Raw genomic sequence first — 24,997 nt, 5'->3', positions numbered from 1 at the left:
CTTGCTTGCCAGCCATCTTCCATTTCTGCCTAACTGCTGCATCATCTGTCAGAAATCTGCCTTTATACAATCATAAGCAGGCTTATCATCTATGACCAATTGCTTCCACCACACCTTTCATCTGCTGTTTTGAGCAACAACCGATATCAATGTGTGTCCAACCATTTTCTGGGATTCATTAGGTTCTTACATTGTTCTTGTTGATACACTGCAGGATATCTTTGTTCTTTACTCAATTTGTTCTTCAATAGTCTCACCTAAAAGTACATTTCTGAAGGTTCTTGTTATTTCATTTCTCATCATAGAATGCAGGCTTGTTTTCTACTTTTCACACCAGTACAGACAAATGGTGTCCAACTACTTCCTGGGCAGCAATGGATTGCCAGAGTATCAAATGGAAATTCCAATGTTTTACCATATTTGCCAAATTTGTTATCTCCAGATAATTTTCTCTTCCCTCAACTTAATACACATGAAGGGCTTCAGATTCCACTCTTCAGAAAATCCAGAAGTTTGGGAGCATTGTTTTACATAGGCATTCTAACAAAATAGGAAAAATGGCATTTGTTCTCTGTTAGCATATTATACTTTCATAAATACACAGACTAATCTCCACAGCATTCTCAAACTGTAAGGTTATATAAACTGTTAACCTCAGATGAATGCATATATTTTTCACTAGGCCAAATAAATATGTGTCACCAAGGTGTTGTAACTTTTTTTTTATACACATGGTGTTGAAACCAAGAAGATCAATATTTTGGTGTGGTGCCTCATGTGTCAAAAAAGACACCTCAACCAATTTATTGTAAGACTAATTTTTTGGCACTTTTTTTGCAATAATTTTTATACATAAGTTTTAGAAGTAAATGTGAAACTTTACTTTACCTCTCATCAGCAGTATCCATGTTTTCCATCTCTGCAACAACCTCACCCAAGGCATCCTTCAGTTGCTGAAACACAAAGCAACACAATAAAAGTCACTGAGCAGGTTATTCAAAAACTGTGTTTATAAAATATGTGGACTGATCATCACATCCTCTCTCTTCAACTACAGCCACCTATGCCCGAACACAAAAAAAGCATACCCATTGACTTGGTTAGCTCTTTCTTACAGCTGAAATTAGGCCTACTACATTCTTAACAAAGTGTGCACTGGCAGATGTTGTATTAACTGAAAAAATTAGCAGTAAGCTTTGTAAAAGAAGGAAAGAGAGAGATTCATTATTTGCTACATCAGTAACTGCTGACATTTATCATTTACACCCACACACTATAAAATTTCGTTTTAGATCTTACACAAAATAGCCTGACAACTACAAGTACACACTAAAGAATGTGCAGTTTCGGACTACTACATTGCTTGTCTGTGACAACCTCTTGCTTTCAACTACGTCACTATCAAACATTTGTTTGTAAATGCAGTAACTGATATCAAATAATGAAGCACGACACCCATTTCGAGGATGACAGGGACAGAATGTAAAAAAGCCAATAATATCAATATTTGCTGTGGAAGATATGCAGATGGTACTGTACATACTTTATAGTTACACAAAATTTTACTGTTTATGTATTACACCGATTCATTGATGTCTTTTCAATCCCACACAGGATTTTCCAGGCTGTCTGTCCACATTTCGAGGTGTTTTTATATACCATTATGAGAAACAGTGATTAATTGCACATCTCAGGTGTAATACAATGTTCATCAAGAACTCACAAACCACCATATTAAAATCTACAAAAACAGCATGATCTGTATGTAGATCTATCCTCTACCCGTGGTCAAACAACAATTGACCTGTCTAATGTCACAGTTAACTATAGCTACAGTGCACTCTGGACGAGATCCTATGCTACCTAACGCACTGTCAAAATCCAGAGAATTACTGGAAAAAAATAAAACCTAAAATAAAAATACATTATAAGCACACACTTACAATTATGCCGAATGTTTGTTACATAGTTCTCAAAAATGACTCACAGCAAGCTTGATAAGTTATCTCACTTCCCGGAAATCGTCTTCCGACAGGAAGAAGTGCAGAGGAGCACCAGTGGATTCAGTTACACAACTCTGTCTTTACTAAAATAAATCCTCATTATACATCCAATCAACATTGTTTTGAGTGTGGTAAAGGGTACATAGTAAGCTACTGTGGACCCTCTCACCACTAGCCAGTATCGCACACTAAGGCTTTATGTGAAGACTGCCAATTCAACTCCAAATTATCTCAGCTTATCTAATTTCACGCTTTAGGTTATTACAAAATACTTTATACAAAGTGTAAATATACTACTATTTCTGAGGGGGAAATCATGATGTCTATTTTAGCACCTACTCAGTTGTTTGTTGAAAGTATCTGTGATAGCCTCATTATGCCACCTGGTGATGAACTGCTCAGCTCTTCTTTCAACCTCTCTCTTCCTTCAATGAATACTCATTGGTTCATCAAATCACATTTCTTTTCACTGGCTCATGCACATTAAATTTGACTATACTGAGGCTTAACTTCAATTATGCATGTGACTACAGCTTGCATTTCATAAGGCATTTTGTGGAAGTTTTATGGATGTAAGTCAATGTCATCAACTTTTTTTATGTATGTATCACACTGAAGTCAAAAGAAATTGTTTCAGATTGGTAAGAATACACCATCCAGAAGGCTGTGAAACACTAACAACAGTAGTTATTTCCCTGGAAACCGACTCAAAGTCAACTGTATCTATGAAGATCTCTCTTATCCTTCACTGTGATTTAATGGCAAATTTATTTAATCTGCAACTAATGCTCAAAACTCTTCCCTCTTAAACATTATTCAAAGGCAATTAAATGTTAGTATGGTGCTGCACTGTTCTGCTACAAAAAATAATTCTCGTACAAAAATGGGGGGGATTGGGGGGGGAGTGGAGTGGTTATATTTGGGAAAGAATAGCAGCAACAGTGTTACTTCCTTGCAACTTCTCCATTCGCAGTAATATGTCCCAATTTCTTCACAGAAGAATGTCTGTGAAAGTCATCTAGTAAAGTTCATGACAATTTTAAAAGTGTGCCATGTCTGAACTTTGTGTAGAACCTTACCTTTCATTTTAAACTCGCTGACCTACCCTCACGGCTTCAATTCTGTGAGTATAGCACCCTTCTACTACTTTGCACACTTCCATTCAATTGAAGTTTAAGTGCTTGTGCAGTACACAGTTTTTGTTAGCTAAGAAGTTTCAAAATAGCACATATTCTGCTTAGAACGAAAGATGCATTTTGAGGCCACATTACATTTTTACTGAAGGAATATTGCTTGGTTTACTACAACGCCTAAGTATTGATTCACTTTATGTATACAGATGTTGCACTTTATGGTTTAGTTCAATGTCTGATTTTTATCACATGGCCAAAGAGTACAATTAGTAAAAGATTCATTCATGGTCATTAAGGATTACTGACTCACCTGTAAGGTTCGTTTTCAGAGTGTTACGAACAAAACACGGGAATCCATGGTCATCACCTTTTGTCGAACTATTCACTAGCACCTGTCAAAAATCACAATACTAACTACTACTATAGCAAATCCGCAAAACAACCTCTACACTTCGACCATTCTCATTATTCTGTATAATCACACTCTGCTCAGGCCAGGCCCCCTCCCACTCCTTCCCTTCGCCATCAAATTTCTCATATAATCTTGTTCGATATTAGACAGTGGCATACAACCAAAAATCTGTTCTGGAGCAAAAGATGGACAATGAAGGTATTTCTTTACTAATAAGTACAATGACATAGGAATTGCCACTGCAATGTGGATTTACAGCTTCAAACAAAAAAGGTCTTATCCAATATTCTTCAGGTATTATTTTTTCTAGACTTTCAGAGATTACCAATATTTATCAACCTGTAGCACAAATTGTGTTTTATCAAGGCCTTTAACATTCTTACTGGTTGAAACTCTTTTATCCTACATGTGTGTTGCCTCTGCTCTAGCAATTTTCTCTCTAATGAAAAACTTTTTATACAAGAGCATTCTTTGCTTAAAATCAGATTTTATACCTAAAGCCTCTGAGAAACATTTTGCAACTGCAATGGCAGGCTATCCAGCTACCTAAGCATCAGCTCCATGTGAACAGCCACACGCCGCCTTATGTATGGCAGGTGTACATTCTCCAACAGCTTGCGCAGATGAACTGCAAGATATGACTTGAGCAATATCACAAACTGTGCACTCACTGCAGATTTGATGACGTGATCTAGCGAAAACTTTAAATCTTTCATGCACATTTTGCGAATTACTATTTTCTGCTCCTACTATGTATATACTGTTTCAAAAGCTTATCTCTCCTACTTTGAACATCTTTTTTTGCTAATCTTTCAGGCTGCAGTACGTAAATTTCAAAAATTTCCCAGTGAATCAAATGTTCAAAGATATATCGGTCTTGCAGCTGGACCTCGTTTACTGCATTCAACGATATTTCAATTGGGCACCTTCAAATAAGCTGAGAAAGACCTTTTCGTTTATCATTATTTCAATTCCCCATGCATGGATGGGGTGGCAGTGGACGAAACGGCTCTTCAGCAAAAAGGTTTCACAAATTTAATAGAAGTTTTAAAGTACATAAAAAACAGATGAAAATAAATGATTTTTTACATACTCTTTAGTGGACAAATTTTAAGATATTTCGAAACTTTAGATGGTTTTATATTATAGTTAAAACTATCACTGATGATAATCCTCCTATGGTATAACAGTGATGCTGGTGGCACATGAAAATGATAAATGTTATGAGGTGGAATGATCAGTACTGACTTTAGGGTCTTGTGGTACAACAAATAACGACTAAGTCATTGAGGGAGAGGAAGGAAACTGGAAGGATGGTGTGAGGTGGGTCTTGTGGTACAACAAATAACGACTAAGTCATTGAGGGAGAGGAAGGAAACTGGAAGGATGGTGTGAGGTGGGGCATTGTGATTAGGGCTGGAAAGAACTGATTTCATCACTGGTTAACTGAAGTTGGTTAAAGTTCTACTGGGAAAGGGTGGATAAAAGACCCAAAGGTGCACGGAAGGTGGCGTATGGACGTAGTGGTGCGGCAGAGTACCAGCTTTGTGATTATTGGACAGGGTATTGTGTGCTGGGACTAAGATTTCCCCCTTCTATAATTTATTAGCGTGCTCAGAGTATTCTGCACACGCATTAAGATCGTGATGATGGACTGACCAGCGCACTATCACTGCTGGAATTGTGGAACTCAGCTGTCCTCAGGATTGCCGCCCGCATTCATCATATCTGTTATCTTCGTTTATAGAAAATTGTGGAAGTGATTGGTTGCTCACAATATCTAGCTGGTACCCACTATCACGGTTCGTCAGATTCTCTGCCATCCACATTTCCAAGGATTCTTCAGTACTGCAATCCCAGAAAGATGGTGCTGTAGGAAGACTTGTTTTATCATACTCCACTCTCAGTGGGCATACAGTGTTTAGCAATAACAGACTGTTAGCTGTAAAAGGCAGGTGCAGATTTATATTGTTTGTGGCGTTCTTCCAAGGAGCCCATGTTCGGCCCATATAAGGAACACCACACTGGCAAGGCATTTCTTACATTCCGCTTTTCTGTAGTAACAAATGAGGCTTCATTGATCCCTGAAGGTCTGCAACCTCAGGTGGATGGAGAAACAGCACTTTAAAATTCACAGAGGATTCTGACCACCTCGAACAAAACAGTGCCAGCAAAGGGAAGGAAATCTAGAGACTTTGCGGCGAACTTTTTATCTACTTCCTGGTCTTTTGTTTTGACTGATTGTGGTTCAAATGGCTCTGAGCACTATGGGACTTAACATCTGAGGTCATCAGTCCCCCAGAACTTAGGTTTAATTAGTTCTAACTAACCTAAGGACATCACACACATCCATGCCCTAGGCAGGATTCGAACCTGGAACCATAGCGGTCACACTGTTCCAACTGAAGCACCTAGAACAGCGGCCGGCGACTGTGCCGTGAGGTATTTTACAGAATGCGATTGGAATTTTTAAGCATTTATGCAATCGTAAAGACGTCTGAATACTACACTTAATTCGAAGACTGGTTTAACACTGACAGCAATGGTCAAAATTTTAAAAATCCCGCTGTCTTCCTCAGATTTTGACTTTACCAACCAGTTGTAAAGGGACGCTGAATTTAACGTGGACTCCGAACCACTGTGCAAATTAGAATTTGTACATTAACAAACTAATTGACAAAGATCCGATTTGGAGTGGAATCCTGGTCCTGTTTAATTGCATTTTGCCACTTACCCACCGATCTACACTCAAGAATTAATCTACAAAAAAATTCCTTAATGTCCGAACGTCGTTTTGATTTCGTGGTGTTGCGACACCGCGTGACGTTTTCTAGGTGCAGCTTTCATGAGGTTGAGTTCTGTAAGGCGAGGGTACCTGGTGAGATCAACAAGCGCAGCTAATGGCGAGTCAGCATCCCACCTGCAGGGACCTCCTGCGTTGTCCAGTGTATAACAAAGCAGCAGCACAATAGCCGATCCGCCGCTCCAAAAGCGAAGGTGCGACAGCTCAGGCGGCGCGGTAGCGAAAACTTGAGAAACTGGTCTCGTAACTGCCTTATTCAAGGCACCGTTTTTCTTTCACTCACACATGCACCACAATCACAGTACGTGCTAGGTTCAGTGGACGCGTATTTTTCCCTATATTCTGTAGCACGATCGGCAAGGCTATAGCTAACTTTATGTAAGGTACAAAAAAAATTGAAATCAACTGAAGTTAGCTAAGTGAGCTGAACCCATGTTTGGGCGAAAGAACAATGAATCAATAGTGTCTTGCAACTCGCAGAATCTAAATGCCAAATTGTTCATGGAAGCTGGAAATCAAGAGTTACAATATCCGGAAGATGACACTAGTTTTAAATGTGCAAACGTGACAAATTTCGGCTGTTAATCTGAAAGTGACTTTTGTCTATGCTATCCACATTTTTGTCCATTACATGGATCTTCATTTACGGGTACTATGATGCTGTTCATAATTGATAATTTCAGTTAAAGTCATTAACATTCAAAGCACGAAAGGAAACCACACAAGGATGCAACGTCAGAAAATAAAAACAAATCCGAGAAAGTTATTATGTTCACTATAAGGAGACCAGTCCACAGTCAAATATCTGTCAATAGGCAGGAACTGATATGACCGGTATCTTTACCTGAAAATCGACCGTAATCGTTAAGAAAGCAAATAACTGAGGCATCAACCCAGGCTACTGCTAGGTTATATCATCTGCATCCATTAGTTAACTGCAATCGGCTGATCAATAATGCTAAGATGCTCATTTAGGAGGTGAAGGTCCGTCCATATATTTTAAATTTTTGACGAACTTGCAGAACAGCAGCAGAATCTTCCCTAGAAGGAAATTCAAAAGTTGCCGAATAAGACACTTAAAATATCCATGGATGCTTTCCATCAGGTTGGTGCATAAGTTCGTAGCGTTTTTGTTTTGCATGTTGGTATTACGGTTGATATGTGTTTGTTTATCGAGTAATTTTTTATTTGGAGTTCTCTGTTGCTATTTGAGTTTTCATTTTGTTATTTGGAGACACTAAGTGGAGCTATGGACGCTAGTAAATGGAGTGCCAAGTGGAGAAGTCTGAATATTTCCGACATATTCTTCCGTTTGAGTACAATAGAGGGATGACAGCAGCGGAGGCAGCCGGAACCATTTGTGCCGTCTATGGGGATAATGCCTCTGGGCAGAGCACGGCAAGGAAATGGTTGTCCCGTTCAACGAGGATTGTTTTGACACGGTCAGGAAGATCTTAGGCGTTTGATCAAGATAGTTTAAACGCATTAATCCACAATTATGCATGTCAGTGTACTCGAGAACTGGCAAATGCCATGAACTGTGAGCATTGCGACATTTGTATGCAGTGCGGCGAGCTCAAAAATCGGGTGTATGGGTAGCGCATGCTCTAAGCCAAAAACTACAAAAATCAGCGGCGGCATATGTACATCTGCTTGTTGTGAGCAACACCCCGACCAATCCTATCCTGTATCGTTACTGGTGACGAAAAATAGAGTCTTTATGATAACGTAGGGAAAATACGGAATGGCAGAGCTCAAACAAAGCAGCAGCTCCCCGTACAGACTAGGGCGGATCCACGGAAGATAATGTTATGCGCCTGGTGGAATAGCTAGGGTGCGGTGCACTACGAATTGTTTCCCCGAGGTGCAACCATCACCGCTGACATTGTCAACAACTGGGACGTCTTTCAGACGCAATCCAAGATCAACGATCAGAAAGACTGCGTTAAGTGATGCTACACCATGATAACGCCCACCCGCATTTTGCTAGGCTAACAAAAAACACTATACAGGCGATGGGTAGGTTAGTTATTCCGCACTCCTCTTTTTCACCTATCTTGCTGCCTCAAATTTTCATCTGTTCCGCCCTCTAACAACTCCAAGGAACTTCCTTTCCGCATAAAAATGCGCTATGAACATGGCTCAACGAGTTCTTCGCATCAAAACCACATGGTTTCTACAGTCGCGGAATCGGAATCCGTCTAGGGGCAAGAAAACACAAAGCGATATGTTTACTGTCCTTTCGTAATCCAATAGCTCAGTCAGAATGCATTTAAGTGAACTCCGTCGGTGTCTCAGGTAACATGGTTTTGAGCTCAGAGAAGATTCAAAATCAGCTGTTCATTCATTGGCAGAAGCAAAGGTTAAGCTGCCCAGAGTGGCGCGAAGTCCGTACATCACACTCAATCCTATAAACGAAAATCTGTTATGTCCGCTACATTTGTAATTAAATATGAAACTACCGTTACGCTGTACAAGTACAAGTACCTGGCTATACTCTCACAAGTGCATCACAATGCATTTACGAACATCAACATTTCTCCAATTCTTCCTCTTCGTTCAATTATTTCCATTGCATTCTACAGCTTTAACTATATTCTTACATCGTCGCCCAACGTGACAGCTCTCAAGTCACTAATAAAATCTTTACTAATGTTCAGGAACGTAGTGCAAATACGCCGTGGATGTGGAAGGAATGAAGAGCGAAATGGCGAAACTGAAGCAGGTACGTATTGTTTCCGTAACCAATGATATTTCCGAATGGAAAGAAGATAATTGCTTTCGAAATGAAGTGGCTCCAGGCCACCCACCTCTTACTGAGATACCTGCCTTAGAATGACCTATAATAACGGGAAATGGTTGCGCTGTATTACTGACCGGGAGCCTGAAGAATTCCAAGGACACCACACTGTCATATATTCATCACTCAAGACCGCAGCCGTAATTCCTTTCGTGCTTAGGAGCCTTAACCGGGTTATGTAGCCAAGTATAGCGGACCTACTGCATATTTTATCTTCAGCAAAGAGAGAGAGTATGCCCTATCGACTCTCAAGCAAGAGCCGCGGGGGTGACATTTTAAATATTCAACCTCATTTCATTTATACTACTGCAAATCCAAAAGACATCAGGAAAAAGAATCCCGTCCAGAGAGATTGTGCTCGTACGTTGGTTAATAAGCCTCTGAAGAAAATAATTACCGGGACGCAATCAGTAACAGTAAACATGGGCAATATCAAATAAGGATTACGAATTTATTTTGCGTTCCAAAACAATACTCATGTTTAATGTTACATGTGTGAACATAACTATCGTGCCGACTGGAGCTAAAACTGGTTTCATAGATCAGCAAGTGTGGCTGAATTCTGCTGTCATAAGAGTGAAAACCATTAACCTGAATAGACCACTACACCACTCTTGCTAATTACGTGCAGTTTAACTATGTAATACACGAAGAAAATGCAATGACTACGTAAAACACGAAGGCTACATGCAAAGGTATCTTCATTAACATTCAGCAGCACATGGTTCGAACAGCAATTGTGTGCTGAGAGGGAAATCTGGCCAGTGAAACTTCAGTATGTGGGGAAATGTGTTATACAGTAGAATATGTAACCTGTTCAAAGTTCTTGAAAATGTCTTCCGCAAAACAATTAGAGTAACAAAAACATACAGAAAAATCTTGAGTAAACAGTATTCCTACGCATCTCGGTCCTTTGTTCCTAGCCTGCAGCTTTACAGTCCACAGGCATCGCCGTTCGTGTCAGTTTCTCGGGAATGCTTCCAATCGATAAGGCAGCAGGATCGATTTCCATTCAGGTCCTTGGTGAGAACTACCGGGTTTATGTAACAAACAACGCGATGTTCCCATCGCGTGTGTTCCAGCCTGTTGTGTAACGTCCAGCAGGACTACAAGGCAGGGGCGAGGGCACGGGCCCTAGGAACACTTCAGAACAGACTTCCACACCAATTACGCCTAACTTAGTAACATGCATAATATCCTTCCAGTACATACTGACTCAGAGGAAACGACAATGGCAGATTTTCAAAACACTATAGTCGCTGGTTCTATTAGCTCCTCCGATAATCAACTTTGGCCACAGACGAACGAAATCCTTGAAAGCTGCGCAGGCAGCTGGGCCGAACAAGGTACGAATTCCGATGCGCCTATTCAGGTGAGGTATCCTATGACAATGTTACTAAACACGGAGTACTTTCATAGCGAGGCGAGCTACTACATCATCAGACCGGATCCAACTTTCCTCTGAGGCCCGTATTAGACTATCAAAGCTTTGACAAATCTCTTATAAAAGCCGGGACCACACTAACTTACGATGAAGTACCCCAGTATAGGGTCAAGTATTTTACAAAACGTCTTCCAAAAATATTTCACAATTTTTACAGTGTAATACAGGCTCCACACCCTATGAGCCACCAAGAGCAAGTAATACATGCGACTGATGTAACGTTAGTACATTTGAACCATGTAAGGTCTATACCGGACGGGCTCTGAACAGTCAACACTATTCGGTACCAACTTATGTGATATCACTGAGGTAATCAGTAGGAACTACAGACTGGCAAAGCATTCATTAAAAACCTGTCTACACTTGGCTGTGACGACACTTTGCAAACTATTAGTTTCTTGCGGCTCCATCACTTGCTAACTAAGCCGCCAAGTTAGCCTCTGGATATGAAAAACTCGTGTTCAAGTGACAAGTGGCTGAGCACTGTTTAAAACTTCTATGATACAAACGTAAATCTAGACACCTATTTTTAATATTTTGGTGTAAGAACGGATCGCAACCAACAGCACAGGAACGGAAGACCACACAGAGGTTGAAGATTTTGAGGAACTACTGCGGAAGTATCTTTGCACTTAAGTCACAAGCAAATATTACATTACTCCACATATTAAAGGGATCTTCGCATAAGTATCTGGCCAGTGTAAATGCTAGCATCCTTAATTGGGTATTATATCAGAGCGTGAAATCACCTCTAAGAAATTTTCTACGAGTACACATAAATGTTGTAGAGTAGGAAGAAGGTTCAAAGTGGTGGTGTTTCATTAAATTACCATACTCTCGTTGGATATATTTTATTTACTTATCGTATGGCATACATCAAGAGGTTCGGAATCAGGAGAATAGCGACAAATATTATTAAACTACTACATATAAATATTTAAACATAGTTCTCCAGCATGGTACAACAAAATTAACTATAGGCGAATATCAACATCTTGATAGTTTACTGCACACTCGTCACTGTCAGGTAATATTCTAAACGAGACTTGCACTCGCTCACGGGACATGATACATCAGCAATTGACTGTCGTTTCGCAGTAGTCACAAGATGGAGACGAAAATTTGCCCTGCTTGTAAAAAGAATGTGGCTATTTTCTACGGTCCGTTCGGATGTGGTCCAGGATAGTCCAAATTGCTAGTCAAGTCCAGATGGTTTCCCCCGGATGCAGGGCAGTCCCTGGCATCATGGAGGACAGTTTTGTTGCCAACGGCGTTTTCATTCATCGATGTCATTGATTTCATTTTCAGTAATAATCATGGCTGTGACAAGAGTGAGATGTCTTCATCTTTTTTGCTCCGCAGGGAATACGTAGTTCAATATAGGAAGGTGGGGGGGGGGGGGGGGGGGGCGTCAATCTTCTGGTATTCAAGTAACAGAGCACCCTTTCGTCAGGTATCAGGCGGTGGAATGAGACTCAAGAGAGAACCACTATGTGAAGCTAGAAAATACTGACCCCCTAACACACACACACACACACACACACACACACACACACACACACACACACACACACACACCACTACTGTTGAGTATACCAATCCAAGTGTTGAATGTGTCTCCTGATGGTTCACAATTAGCGCGGCTATTAACCAAAGACGATCACGAAACAAATAGGAGGAAACGCGCATTATACATTATCAATGAGTGATATATATCTTAAATGTAGTCGGTAGCTGATCAAACTGTGTGACACTAGGAGGGAGCATTATGTAAACCATGTGAAGAGCTGCGTAATGACAAAGTAGCCGGACAAGGGGTACTTTCGAAATTATCTTGCTTCACGAGACTGCAACCACACATGCAACTCGCGTTAATTTTGTGATTTATGATTATAATTACGTAATTTGGCACGTCCTCTACACGCAACAGACCTACCTCGTACCTTAATCTTCATTTCTACAGACGTCTTTGATTTCTGCACCGTAATCATTTTCTAAATTAGAATGACTTTCTGAACAGGCTCAATGAAATTAACGATCCTGTTACAGATTAACTGGACAACATTCGAAAGTATTTGCGTCATCGCTGAAGCGGTGAATTTTCTAAAAATAAAGGAGTTTGAAAAGTTTAACTACTGTACTATTTATCTTTGGTCACACTGCTTTGCAATGATCAGATTACGGTGTAGTAAATGTCCTACACTGAATCTAACGACGAACCTGGTAATTTTTTTTTTTTTTTTTTGAAGCAGTGTCTTTAGCGTAACCATTGATACTGTTGCAAGACATCTAATAGAACACAGATACTTCCACGAATGTTGTGCATTGTAACAGCCATCTATAGCATTCAAAACAATCTGAGCGGAGATTTTGTAACTTGCTTGTAGGAGTTTGTGACATGCGTTTGTTTTCATAGTGGCCATATTGAGGAAATAATTCACAGTGAAAGTAAATGTGTCTAAATTTATTGTGACGTACATTCGAGTTTGTATTACTGTTTTTATGGGTGGTTCCGAAATGGAACCACTGGGGCAGTATAAGTTTGGAAAAAGAATTTATTAAATTTTCGGCCCATTTTTGCTTGTTATTTAGGACTAATATGTCTTTGGAATTATGAGTTCATGTAAGTTTGGAGATGTGGGATTGTGTCTACGGAAAATGCGGATTCTATAATCTATCACATGCGATTATAAGTAGTTTAGAAGTGTAGGTCCTAGTGGTTACAAATTTGCCAGTTTCTTCTTACATTCGTTGCTTACCATGATAAAGGTTGATTGTATGAAAAATTTTAAAATTATAAATTTTCATATTGGTGGGACTCAAAAGGGTTAATGCTTACATATGATTAGACGATAACAGCTGTATGAAATAATATTCCAGGAATTTTATGAGCTTAAAGGGAGACGTACGTAAGACTACGAAATGAGGACGTGGACTGTGGTATTCCGAGATTTGGGTCGGGCTGAGAGACGTGAACTGACAGTCGAAGCTGTTACGATGACAGCTCAAGACAAGCGGGAAATATGCGTTCGAGTCCCAGTCCGGCACATATATTCACATGCCACGTTTGGGTAATACACTGATACCCTCTGCAGCTGATGTCATTAAATCCGCATTCAGCTAATAATTTGGAATACCTCTTTAATGTTGTTCTATATCTGTCATCAGAGTTTTTCTTCTAAATTTATGCCTAGCAACCAAGGTATCTCCGCTAACTCTTGTACGCTGTCGTGACAGCAGATATTGAAGCTATAAATACTGTTAGATTTGCAGCTGCTGTCACAGGTTAACTAGGGGTTGACAGTGACCGTCTGATTCCAGTGGAAGCTTACGGTCCAACATGTCAGTAGATCAACACCACAACGATTATGGATGTTGGTTGGTTGATTTGGGTGAGAGGACCAAACAGTGAGATCAGCGGGTTAGGGAGGATGGGGAAGGAAGTCGGCCGTGCCCTTTCAAAGCAACCATCTCGGCATTTGCCTGAAGAGATTTAGGGAAATCACATTATGGATGTACTGGCGGCTCAGGACACTTCTACAAATATTTATGGCACGGAGAGAAATGGACGTCTGCTGGTAAAAGCGCAAACTCAAAAAATTAGTTTTATACCAATGTACATCTACGCTTTGAAGGGAGAAATCCTAATGGGATTACAGGAGCGACGTCAAACAGGGCGACGGAGCAGGTGAGGCACCACAGGACATTTTAATTTCCACTGTCTATAATTTTAGAAATAAATTCATAAAACTTTGTCAGCATGACCAGGAAGGATTCCGAAGGAGAGAGAGAATACAGTATCCAAGAAAAGCGAGAAGGAGCTAGTATCCAAAAGAGAAGGGGACGACGGCATCCGAACGAGATGAAACCAGCGTGTTCTAAGCGACGCGATGGGCGCAACACGAAAGCGAGGAGCGGTTGAGACGGCGCGTCGCGGCGGCTCTCTGCGGACTGCAGATATTGCGCCTCGCAGTCGCGCGTGAGTCAGTGGCCAGCCAGCCAGGCAGAGCTTCTTTCTGTCTGCGTGTGGTGTGGTGATGGCGGCGGCGCCACATGCCTGCGCACGCGACGCACACAATGGTCGGCATTCCGACACGCGGGACGGCCGCCAGCTCGGCCCGTCCCCGATGCGCACCGCAATAGCCCAGTCCGCTTCCACCACCTCAACCCTCAAACGGAATTGTGGACGTCCTTTTTCGATACCTGTGAAACTTTACACCCCCTGACATTTCCTCTGTTGGTCATTCCATTGTTGGCGGTTCCACATACCTTGCCGGCAGTTGATATCCGACCTGCACACAAACCAGAATCATTGTCCAGTCGCCCGCTTTTTCAGAGGTCACCTGTAAAATCTGGGTTGCGCCGCCATTATTGACCCACGACAGTAAGTGGTCCTCTTTTCTCTATGGTCAAAGTTTAATTATCAACTAAGTATAAATTTTTAGTCTTTTGATTTATTTTCAGTGTTTCTGGGGCTTCTAGCTTTCATGTACGTCAGTGAGTGACTCAAATTTTCTGGTCTAGAGCAACAATCTCATAAGTTTAGATGAAACTTCTCCCAAAAACTACCAATACACATTCTGCATTCGAAGAGGAAACTACGGCCGCATGCCAGCGAGAAAAAGACCAACCGGTACTGTACCTGCTGTTATGCAGGGTTACACAAACAAGTTTTCCCTTTGCGATTTATTTGGACTTATTTGTATTAAACTAATGTTTGTTATTTCAATGTATGCAAATACGAAAATTATGAATAAATATTCGTGGTTAAAGTAAAATGCATTACTTTCCATGGCTAAAACAAAGCGGTATCCTTTCCACCACCATTCCTCCTTGCCTTAAATGTTTGGTGATACAGGAAACATACCACTTAATTGGGAAGTCCTGACTCATCCAGTTTTGTGCGCGCGCGCGCGCGTGTGTGGCGCGCCAGACCACACAACAATACACCCTGTGTGGACAACCACATCTACAGAATATTTAGAAGCTGCGATAATTTAAAATGGAACAAAGTATGAACCCATTCATTTTCGTTGTAGGACATCTCATTTTGTGGTTGGAAGAGTACAAAACCAACAATTTTTTCCACTGCTGAACAAAGTAAGATCATATGGACTATCAGACCAATTGTGTGATTGGATTGAAGAGTTCCTAGATAACAGAACGCAGCATGTCATTCCTAATGGAGAGAAGTCTTCCGAAGTAAGAGTGATTTCAGGTGTGCTGCAGGGGAGTGTCATAGGACTGTTGCTATTCACAATATACATAAATGACCTTGTGGATGACATCGGAAGTTCACTGAGGCTTTTTGCAGATGATGCTGTGGTGTGTCGAGAGGTTGTGGCAATGGAAAATTGTACTGAAATGCAGGAGGATCTGCAGCGAATTGACGCATGGTGCAGGGAATGGCAATTCAATCTCAATGTAGACAAGTGTAATGTGCTGCTAATACGTAGAAAGATAGATCCCTTATCATTTAGCTACAAAATAGCAGGTCAGCAGTTAATTCCATAAATTATCTGGGAGTAGGCATTAGGAGAGATTTAAAATGGAATGACCATATAAAATTAATCGTCGGTAAAGCAGATGCCAGACAGATTCATTGGAAGAATCCTAAGGAAATGCAATCTGAAAACAAACTAAGTAGGTTACAGTACGCTTGTTCGCCCACCGCTTGAATACTGCTCAGCAGTGTGGGATCCGTACCACATAGGGTTGATAGGAGAGAGAGAGAGAGAGAGAAGATCCAACGGAGAGCAGCGCGCTTCGTTACAGGATCATTTAGTAATCGTGAAAGCGTTACGGAGATGATAAACTCCAGTGAAAGACTCTGCAGGAGAGACGCTCAGTAGCTCGGTACGGGCTTTTGTTAAAGTTTCGAGAACATACCTTCACCGAAGAGTCAAGCAGTATATTGCTCACTCCTACGTATATCTCGCGAAGAGACCATGAGGATAAAATCAGAGAGATTAGAGCCCACACAGAAGCATACCGACAATCCTCCTTTCCACGAACAATACGAGACTGGAATAGAAGGGAGAACCAATAGAGGTACTCAGGGTACCCTCCGCCACACACCGTCAGGTGGCTTGCGCAGTATGGATGTAGATGTAGATCTATGGTCTAACTTAGACATTTTTGGCTCATTGCAAAGAACTAAATAGCAAATTGTGCAATGACAGGCATAGTAGAAAGCAAATAAAAACACAGAAATCACGGTATCAGGCAACTGCACAGTGTCTTTCCTCGTATTATAGGCAGCAAGTGCCATTTACATATCTTGTCTAACACTGTGTTAGAAATACGTCACATAATATGTCAAGGCTAACTAGTTGCATTTATATCGGTACCAAACATCTACAGTCTTAGTAAATAAGCATTTGTAAGTTAAGATTTCTAAAAATAACAATACAACACAGGTTAAGAGATCTTTATTTTTCCTGTTTAAGACTGTGTCATTGGCTAATATGTAGCTCGCAAGGTTTGCTTTCTCTGAAAGCTGTAGCTACCATAATTAGTTGAAAACTGGTATGTAATGAATAAATAAATAAATAGTAAAGAAATAAATCCCCGTCTGTGCGCCTTTCACCTTTAAAAACGAGATATATAGAACGACAAATTGAGAACTTCAGTTTCTTGGGGAAATTCTGGGGAAATGTTACGTATAAACAAATGACAGAACCAACTAGGCATAAGTAAGCTGTTCTTGCCCGTCAGTTGTATTTCATGTTTGAGATGTTTAAATGGTGTAGAAGGAATTTAGCGTGTTTGTAAGACCGTAACAACCCCGCTCGACCGGCAGGAAAGTGACATTTTTGGCAAGAGACATAGGAATCTGCCCCTCGCCAAAGGCTGATGAGTAAACATGAGATACGGCGTTCTAAGAGTTTAAAACGATTCAATGAGTAATGTTTCGTATTCATATAAAACAAAGAAATAACATTCTTTGACATGCCTGGTCGTAAGGTGTGTGGATCTCTAAGCTCTTCGCAGTAGTGCGAGTAATGTTACCAGAACTGCAACGTACACATGGATAATGTGTGTCGAGAAGGAAAAACGCACAGAATATTTTTGTTACAGCACTGAACAGATTCAACTAGGGTACGGATATCACGGATGCTATAACATGCAAGGAACGGTGTCTTCTGGTATACGGATACAAGGACTCAAATCCCGAAACTATTATGAATGTCACCCGACGTAAACAACGTTCTACTGTTGACTGGTGACTCCAATGCTCCTGACGTCCGAAATGTGTGTGTGTGTGTGAGAGAGAGAGAGAGAGAGAGAGAGAGAGAGAGAGAGAGAGAGAGAGAGAGATATAGGGGGGGGGGGGGGGGGGCGGGCGACGACAGACCTGGGGTATGGAGTATTTTTAATATTTTGGAAAACGTATGGAAACTTAAGTAGACCTAAAAAGTTCCTGTTCGCAGCCTGTTAAAAAACCTGCCTAATGCTTACTTTTAAATTAATTTCTTGACAGAAAAACACCAGACTACACTATAGTTTTCCTTGCCTGAGAAGCTCGCGGGGAGGGTGGTGAGGGGGGCGGGGGGGGGGGGGGGAGTGTGGGTTTGCAGATTCCCTTTGCATCCCACCCCCGGGGTATGGTGGGCGCTCTTGCCTACATTGGAACCACTGTGATAAAGTGGTGGTACATGAGTAAGGCTTGTGTGACCGTTACCATAGGCAAGGAAGGCGGAGTGAGGCGGGTGAATCACAACGCTCGGCGTCCTGGCGACATTTGCTTTGCGCGGCTGCAGCCGCTCGCTATCTCCGGACACCGCCGCAAAAAACGCGCGGCGCGCGGGAGGCTGCTTTTTGCACACGTGCTACCGCCCCGCCGGTCGCTCTTCTGCCTGCGTTAAGCCAACGCACAAATGGTCCACCGGTAATATCTTTTCGGGACAACAGTAATTAACCACTCATCGGAAAATTAGAACCAAAAATTAATTATCTTACTGCAATATAGTGTGCGGACAGAACCCTGAAAAATACAGTAACACCATTTTACTTTATTTTGGAAACTTTAATACTGTTCGAGCAAAAGGGTAAATCCTCGGTTATGCCCGATTAGTAGGAATAATCTCGATGCTCGCCTCGAATGGTTTGGGGGATCATTGAGAAATCCAAACTAGAGTGGCTGGATCAAGTAAACAAAGATTGCAGATGGATAATTTTTCGTACTTTTCAGTTCATTTTTGTGAGTTACAGTTACCGGAACACGTGTTACATTCCTCTTTACGTCCATTATCTACAATTTCATTCATTCATGTGAACACGATCATGTGGTCGAACTATTTCTTCCAGAACAGCAACCTTCAGTTTGTGTAGTGGTGGTGATGGTACGTGACTTTAGTTTCTCACAATACAGTATTAGTTTCAGATATTTTGAAGTCATGACTGAACGTGGATAACTTTTTTACAATTTCGTAAAATGTATTAGGCGAGATCAGGCAAAACGCTCAGTGATATTCTCATCTCCTTTGACTCGCCCAACGGACTAAGCTATACAGTGCGTGTACCGGTGAAACAGTTTAGGGCGCGAGGAAGACATTTTGCCTTTTGCATATACAGAAGGACGGTTTTTCTGCTTGCTAACTAGTTACATTGGCGACTCGTGCATTACATGGCGACTTCTGGAGAATTTACGAACGTGAATAAGCCGGCAGTTCATTGCGACAATTATTCCTTCATAGCTCCCAGATTTAGACTGGCAATGGCAAGGAAAGCGTTTCTGAAGAAGAGAAATTTGCTAACATCGAGTATAGATTTAAGTGTCAGGAAGTCGTTTCTGAAAGTATTTGTATGGAGTGTAGCAATCTATGGAAGTGAAACATGGACGGTAAATAGTTTGGACAAGAAGAGAATAGAAGCTTTCGAAATGTGGTGCTACAGAAGAATGCTGAAGATTAGATGGGTAGATCACATAACTAATGAAGTATTGAATAGGATTGGGGAGAAGAGAAGTTTGTGGCACAACTTGACCAGAAGAAGGGATCGGTTGGTAGGACATGTTCTGAGGCATCAAGGGATCACCAATTTAGTATTAGAGGGGAGCGTGGAGGGTAAAAATCGTAGGGGGAGACCAAGAGATGAATACACTAAGCAGATTCAGAGGGATGGAGGTTGCAGTAGGTATTGGGAGATGAAGAATCTTGCACAGGATAGAATAGCATGGAGAGCTGCATCAAACCAGTCTCAGGACTGAAGACGATAACAACAACAACAACAACAACAACAACAACAGCTCCCAGATTTCTATAACAGTTACTAGAGGCGAAACCTGTGATTCGATAACATAATGAAGTTACTAACAATTATTATGGGCCAGTGACGAACGTCCACGCAGACAGGTGATAGCATGTAGGACTCTTGACACTACTTTAACACAGGAATTTCTGCTAATACGAGGTTAACCAATCAACGCGACACATGGAGAGCATCACAACAAAGTCCACCATGTACGCTTACGCTGGAATAAAGACACTCTTGGTATGGATGACGAAACTGTCAACAATACGCCGATGACTGGAATATGCAGCGTGTGATAAGATCCTGCGAAGTGACCAGCCTGCTCTCGGGATGTGGTGTTCGTCTACATTTACGGTGACTCAGTAACCATGCCTTTCTCCTTAACATTTACTCCCAATTACATGTACCTAAACATTTTGGACACCCTGTACTGTTAATGCGAGCTAGTATGAGTTGGTGAACAAAATAATAACGTTCCCTTGAGCTATTCTTAATCATTTGCTATTTTCTTCGTTGGGGCGCTGAAAATTTAGCTGCTGATTGTTCTATCCTGCTGTATCAGTAAATCTCTATATAAAGTCGTCTAAGATGTTTGACAGACCTACAATTTGCAGACTGAATTGTGTAAAGATTTCGTAGAATCTTTATCATCATTACGAGACATCGAATTTTCATTTGGACGACATGAAGATCGTCAAAGCGAATATTATTGGACTACGTCCAAAATCTGAAAGTATCTTTCCTACTGACAGTCCGCAGCTCGTGACCTACTGGAGAGAGGCGTTGCCATAGATCGCGAGGTCCTGGGTTCGATACCCGGCCGGGTCAGTTTTCTTGGTACAGGTACTGGGTTTTTGTTTTGTCAATCATTTACATCTCATCACGAAGACGTGGAAGTTGCCTAAGTGGCGTGAAATATACCTGCACAGGTCCCCGAACAACCTAAGACGAAGGTTTCCCGACCAATGCCATTCGATCACTTCATTTCCTACGAAACAAACGTTTTAACGGAACTGCTATTTTTAGTGGATTTCTAGATTACTCAATTTCATCTCCAGGGAGGATCTCTCTTTAACCATGGTGATAGCTGGAGAAAACATCCGAGACAGCCGCGACCTAATTTCACCTAATTAACGCTGTCTGCTGTGCTGGTCTCAGATTTTTGGCGGCTGCGTGCCCGCCTGGCGACGTGATTCATTGCCCCACTGCTGTTAACTGCGTGGTAAGTGGCCTGACTTCCGCTATAAACAGTTGCGTTACTTACGAAGGTGACAGCCCGCCGTACGAGCTGCTCATTACAGTGCAGTTTTCTTTGTGTCAAAAAACTTTGCGTTTCAGTTGGGACCGACGCCCATAAGAGCAACCTTGTCGAATGCGCATTAAGGTATTACATACGTTTTACGATATCAGAAGTTTTTGCAGTTCGTCATTAACTGACATCTTGACTTTTAGGAAATGTGCAAATTGTTCGCTGTAATTTGCAGTACAGCACTGATAAATGAACCGATCACATTTCTTCGCCATTCGCGCAATTGCAGATTCCTGTACTAGCACATTTCTAAACAATGAGAAGATAGAAGTGCAACACACGTAGGTTATCGAGTGTATCGGTAGTGATGTATGCTCTCTGCACTCCAAGTCATCGGCATAGTGTCTAGTTCTTTCCGTATGTATACTGTATGTTGGACTCGCGTCAGAGGCAGGGAGAGATTGTACTATTGGCGAAATTGTGTATTTTAGTCTGAGAAACAGTGAGAAGTGAATTTTGGAGACAGGAGTGGGAAGAAGGATTAAAGCAGTTTTGCCCGCGAGCAGCAAGCTTGTGCTGATTACTTTCATCGGCACCTATAACTTTATATCATTTGTAATTAATTGAAAGAACTTTTAATGAATGTCTTCGCTCTTGGGATGTCAAAAATAATTCAAAATCTACGCTCTTACACAAACTGAAAAATGCCTAGACAGGTACGCCACAACGCATAAGCCGTTTTCTGAAAAGGAACTGCATTTCTGATACAGCTTCTCTTATGTGTTCAGAATAGTGTGTTTTATGCATTCGCAATGGCCACTTTACTAGAATTTTTTATGGGGAATCAGACATAGTTCACTGTCCTCGCGTAGATAACGCAACGTACCAAGATCACGATAGCCAGTGCCATGTTACTAGACGTCAGACACACTCTACGAGAGCGACATTGTCTTAAAAATCTTGAGAGCCGATTCGAAAAGTGGACTAACGTATCCTCGTTTCCCGCACAACAAACATGCTATTATAGAGCCCAGTAAAATCTTAACGTTCCTGAAACTTCTCTGCTTCGCACTGGACTCCGACTCAAATTGATTCGTGTATGTTTTAACATTCTTATAAACTCAAATTAGCACATTTGTAACCAAGCAAATAAGATTTTTCATTTCACTTCAAGAACAGCAGCACTTACGTATCTAGGCAATTCTTTGAAAGCAAATCAGTATCTGACCATTACCAGTAGCTTATTCTTGTTAGGTAGCAGGAACGAAGAAGCCAGAGACACTTTAACGAGCACATTAAGACTGTGTGCTACGCCTGCTTTTCTTTTCAGCCACTTGACATGACCTAAGATACCACTGGCTTCAAACCAACAAAATATCTGCTAGCAACAGTATGGAGTTCAGCTGCAAATTTAGACAATCTTACTGGCCGACAGTACGGCTGCCAATAGATATTTAAACAGGTTGCGATCGCATGCTACTAATGAGGGATTTCTTAAAGCTTTATATCCATGAAGCATGGGAATTCGCGGAATCTGCAAAACACTGATATTGTAAGAAGACTTAATCGCATTACAACAAATTGTGTAAATTAATGTGAGAAGGAACTAATACCCTACCACTACAAAACGTACTAACGTAATTTTATTATACTTATTACTGTTGGGTATTCTCTAGTCTTCTGTAGAAGCTTTTCGAATGATAAAATTTATTATTTTACCTTGTATCATCTGCTGTTCGACATCTACATAGCCAAGTAGACAATTAAGACAACTGAGACAATTAAGTTTGCAAAAATGACTGGTGGTGACTGTTAGGAATGCAAAACTTCTTTAAGCCCCACAGAATGCTGCTCCCTTAATCCTGTGCTCTATTTGAATCTGTTTAGCATTTCTTTGCTAGTAACACGAGTTCGTTTTGCAACTCTCACTTTTTTCCTAGCATGCTCATAGTTCAATATTTTATTGACTACACAATGAGCATTAAGCTTTCGTCCCAGATGCCGAACAAAAGAATTAAGTATATATGACGGTAGTATCTGTTCCCGATAGAAGAGTTACCGTGGATGACCATGCAGCTTTGCTAGAAATGAAATGATAATTAAATGGACACCCTAGCTGCAAACAGGCGTTGATGTACTTCATTGGGGACATGTTGAAAATGTGCGCCCCGACCGGGACTCGAACCCGGGATCTCCTGCTTACATGGCAGACGCTCTATCCATCTGAGCCACCGCGGGCACAGAGGATAGTGCGTCTGCAGGGACTTATCCCTTGCACGCTTCCCGTGAGATCCACATTCCCAACATGCCCACACCACTACATTCGTAGGCGCCTAATAGATGTTTGCCCATCATACTCATTATTCGTGGCAGATTAATCTACCAAGTCCTGTACGAGTTCGGGCATAGCGTGTGCGTTCGCACAAGAAGGTCAATGGCCGGGAAGCCATATTTTAACTATATATGACGGTAGTATGTTGGGAATGTAGATCTCACGGGGAACTCTGTGCCCGCGGTGGCTCAGATGGATAGAGCGCCTGCCATGTAAGCAGGAGGTCCCGGGTTCGAGTCCCGGTCGGGCACACATTTTCAACATGTCCCCAATGAAGTACATCAACGCCTGTTTGCAGCTAGGGTGTCCATTTAATTATCATTTCAAAAGAATTAAGAGCCGATACTTTTTCAAGCTACGCCGTTGCGACAACAGCCGTACTGTGTCTTACTACAACACGTGCACTAAGTGAGTCCAAGAGTTCGGATTTATTTGTTGCAAAACCTCTAACATGTTCGCACAATCTCAGAGGGCTTGTTTAACTGCCGACTTCCGGTAAAGTTAGTCCATTCGCAAGAATATTTCTACCAATGGATGGCAAACAAATTATTACTGCAGGAGGATAGGAAAATTAATGCAACACACCTTTGAACGTTTATTTCAGCCGTTTTAACTTTTTGATATTAATGTGTATTTTTCTGATGTTTATCTTTACCGTAATCTAGAATATTTCTCATTCCGAACCGCTATGACTTCGAATATGACAAAAATATGCCGCGTCCATTCTCTGCAAACAGGATGATATTAGCCGTACAAGGGTGAGGGACCCAGGAGATGGCTTTCGTCACTCTAAATTCTTCAAATTTGTCCGCAATGGGTCTACGCTCTTATAGTAGGTGTTCGTTACATGTACTTTTAAAACCAACAGCACAGACAATGAAAATCGTAACGCCTGATGGAGGCAGCAAAAATTTTCGTCAACAACCGTCCTACACTGTGCGCACACAGCTTTCGTGTTCTGGTTGCGTAGTCTGTTTCGGTATGAGTCACGAGGATTAGAAGCTAATTATGCAATCCTGATAAGATACGCGTCGTAAGTCTGCCTACCGTATTCCTTGAATCAAACAACGGTAGCAATGTTTTTCAAGGTAGGGAACTGAGTTTCCTCGGTTACACATGTGTAGTCGTCAACCTAAAATTTCACACCCAGTTTGATTGAATGCATTTCCTCTAAATATACGTAAGTATAATGAAAATGTGCAAGAAAACGTGAATATTCACCAAGCAAAATGTTAATTTTTCCTAGCTAAGAATAGTGAGTCACCCGAATGAAGTTTCTTGTGCAGCCGCATTGTAGAAGAAAACACTAATGTTGCAACGACATGTTACGATGAGTCATCGTCGCTATTTTGCAGTAACAGCATGTTCATGTTCAGGACGTTCTGGTTTCATAAATGTCGCGTGTACTATGTTATACCGAACACTGAGAAGCGATTCCAGTCTACGTACGCCATCGCCACCACTTGCAGTGTTTCTCCCAAAACCATTCACGATCTTCACGCTTCATGGAAAGTCCAGGTGGGTCTGCTGAGTTGCGTGTATGTGTACGTAATAAGCTTAGAGTAA

At 41.4% G+C, this 24,997-nt stretch overlaps 1 protein-coding gene and 2 non-coding genes across 6 annotated transcripts in view; 1 reads left to right on the top strand and 2 right to left on the bottom strand.

Annotated features, from left to right (window-relative positions):
* LOC126457242 (cytohesin-1) overlaps positions 1 to 24,997 on the bottom strand; it is a 210,360-nt gene that overhangs the window by 29,036 nt on the left and 156,327 nt on the right. For all 4 annotated transcript variants that reach the window (XM_050093387.1, XM_050093390.1, XM_050093389.1 and 1 more), the window contains one exon: positions 889 to 953. In XM_050093387.1, coding sequence (XP_049949344.1) covers positions 889 to 953 — 65 coding nt within the window. The remainder of the gene's footprint in view (positions 1 to 888; positions 954 to 24,997) is intronic.
* Trnat-ugu (transfer RNA threonine (anticodon UGU)) lies at positions 23,264 to 23,338 on the bottom strand. The gene has a single exon. It is a non-coding gene; the product is annotated as a tRNA-Thr (tRNA).
* Trnat-ugu (transfer RNA threonine (anticodon UGU)) lies at positions 23,606 to 23,683 on the top strand. The gene has a single exon. It is a non-coding gene; the product is annotated as a tRNA-Thr (tRNA).

The sequence above is a fragment of the Schistocerca serialis genome, chromosome 2 (assembly GCF_023864345.2).
Source record: "Schistocerca serialis cubense isolate TAMUIC-IGC-003099 chromosome 2, iqSchSeri2.2, whole genome shotgun sequence".
Lineage (NCBI taxonomy): Eukaryota > Metazoa > Arthropoda > Insecta > Orthoptera > Acrididae > Schistocerca > Schistocerca serialis.
This window is presented reverse-complemented; position numbering and strand designations above follow the sequence as displayed.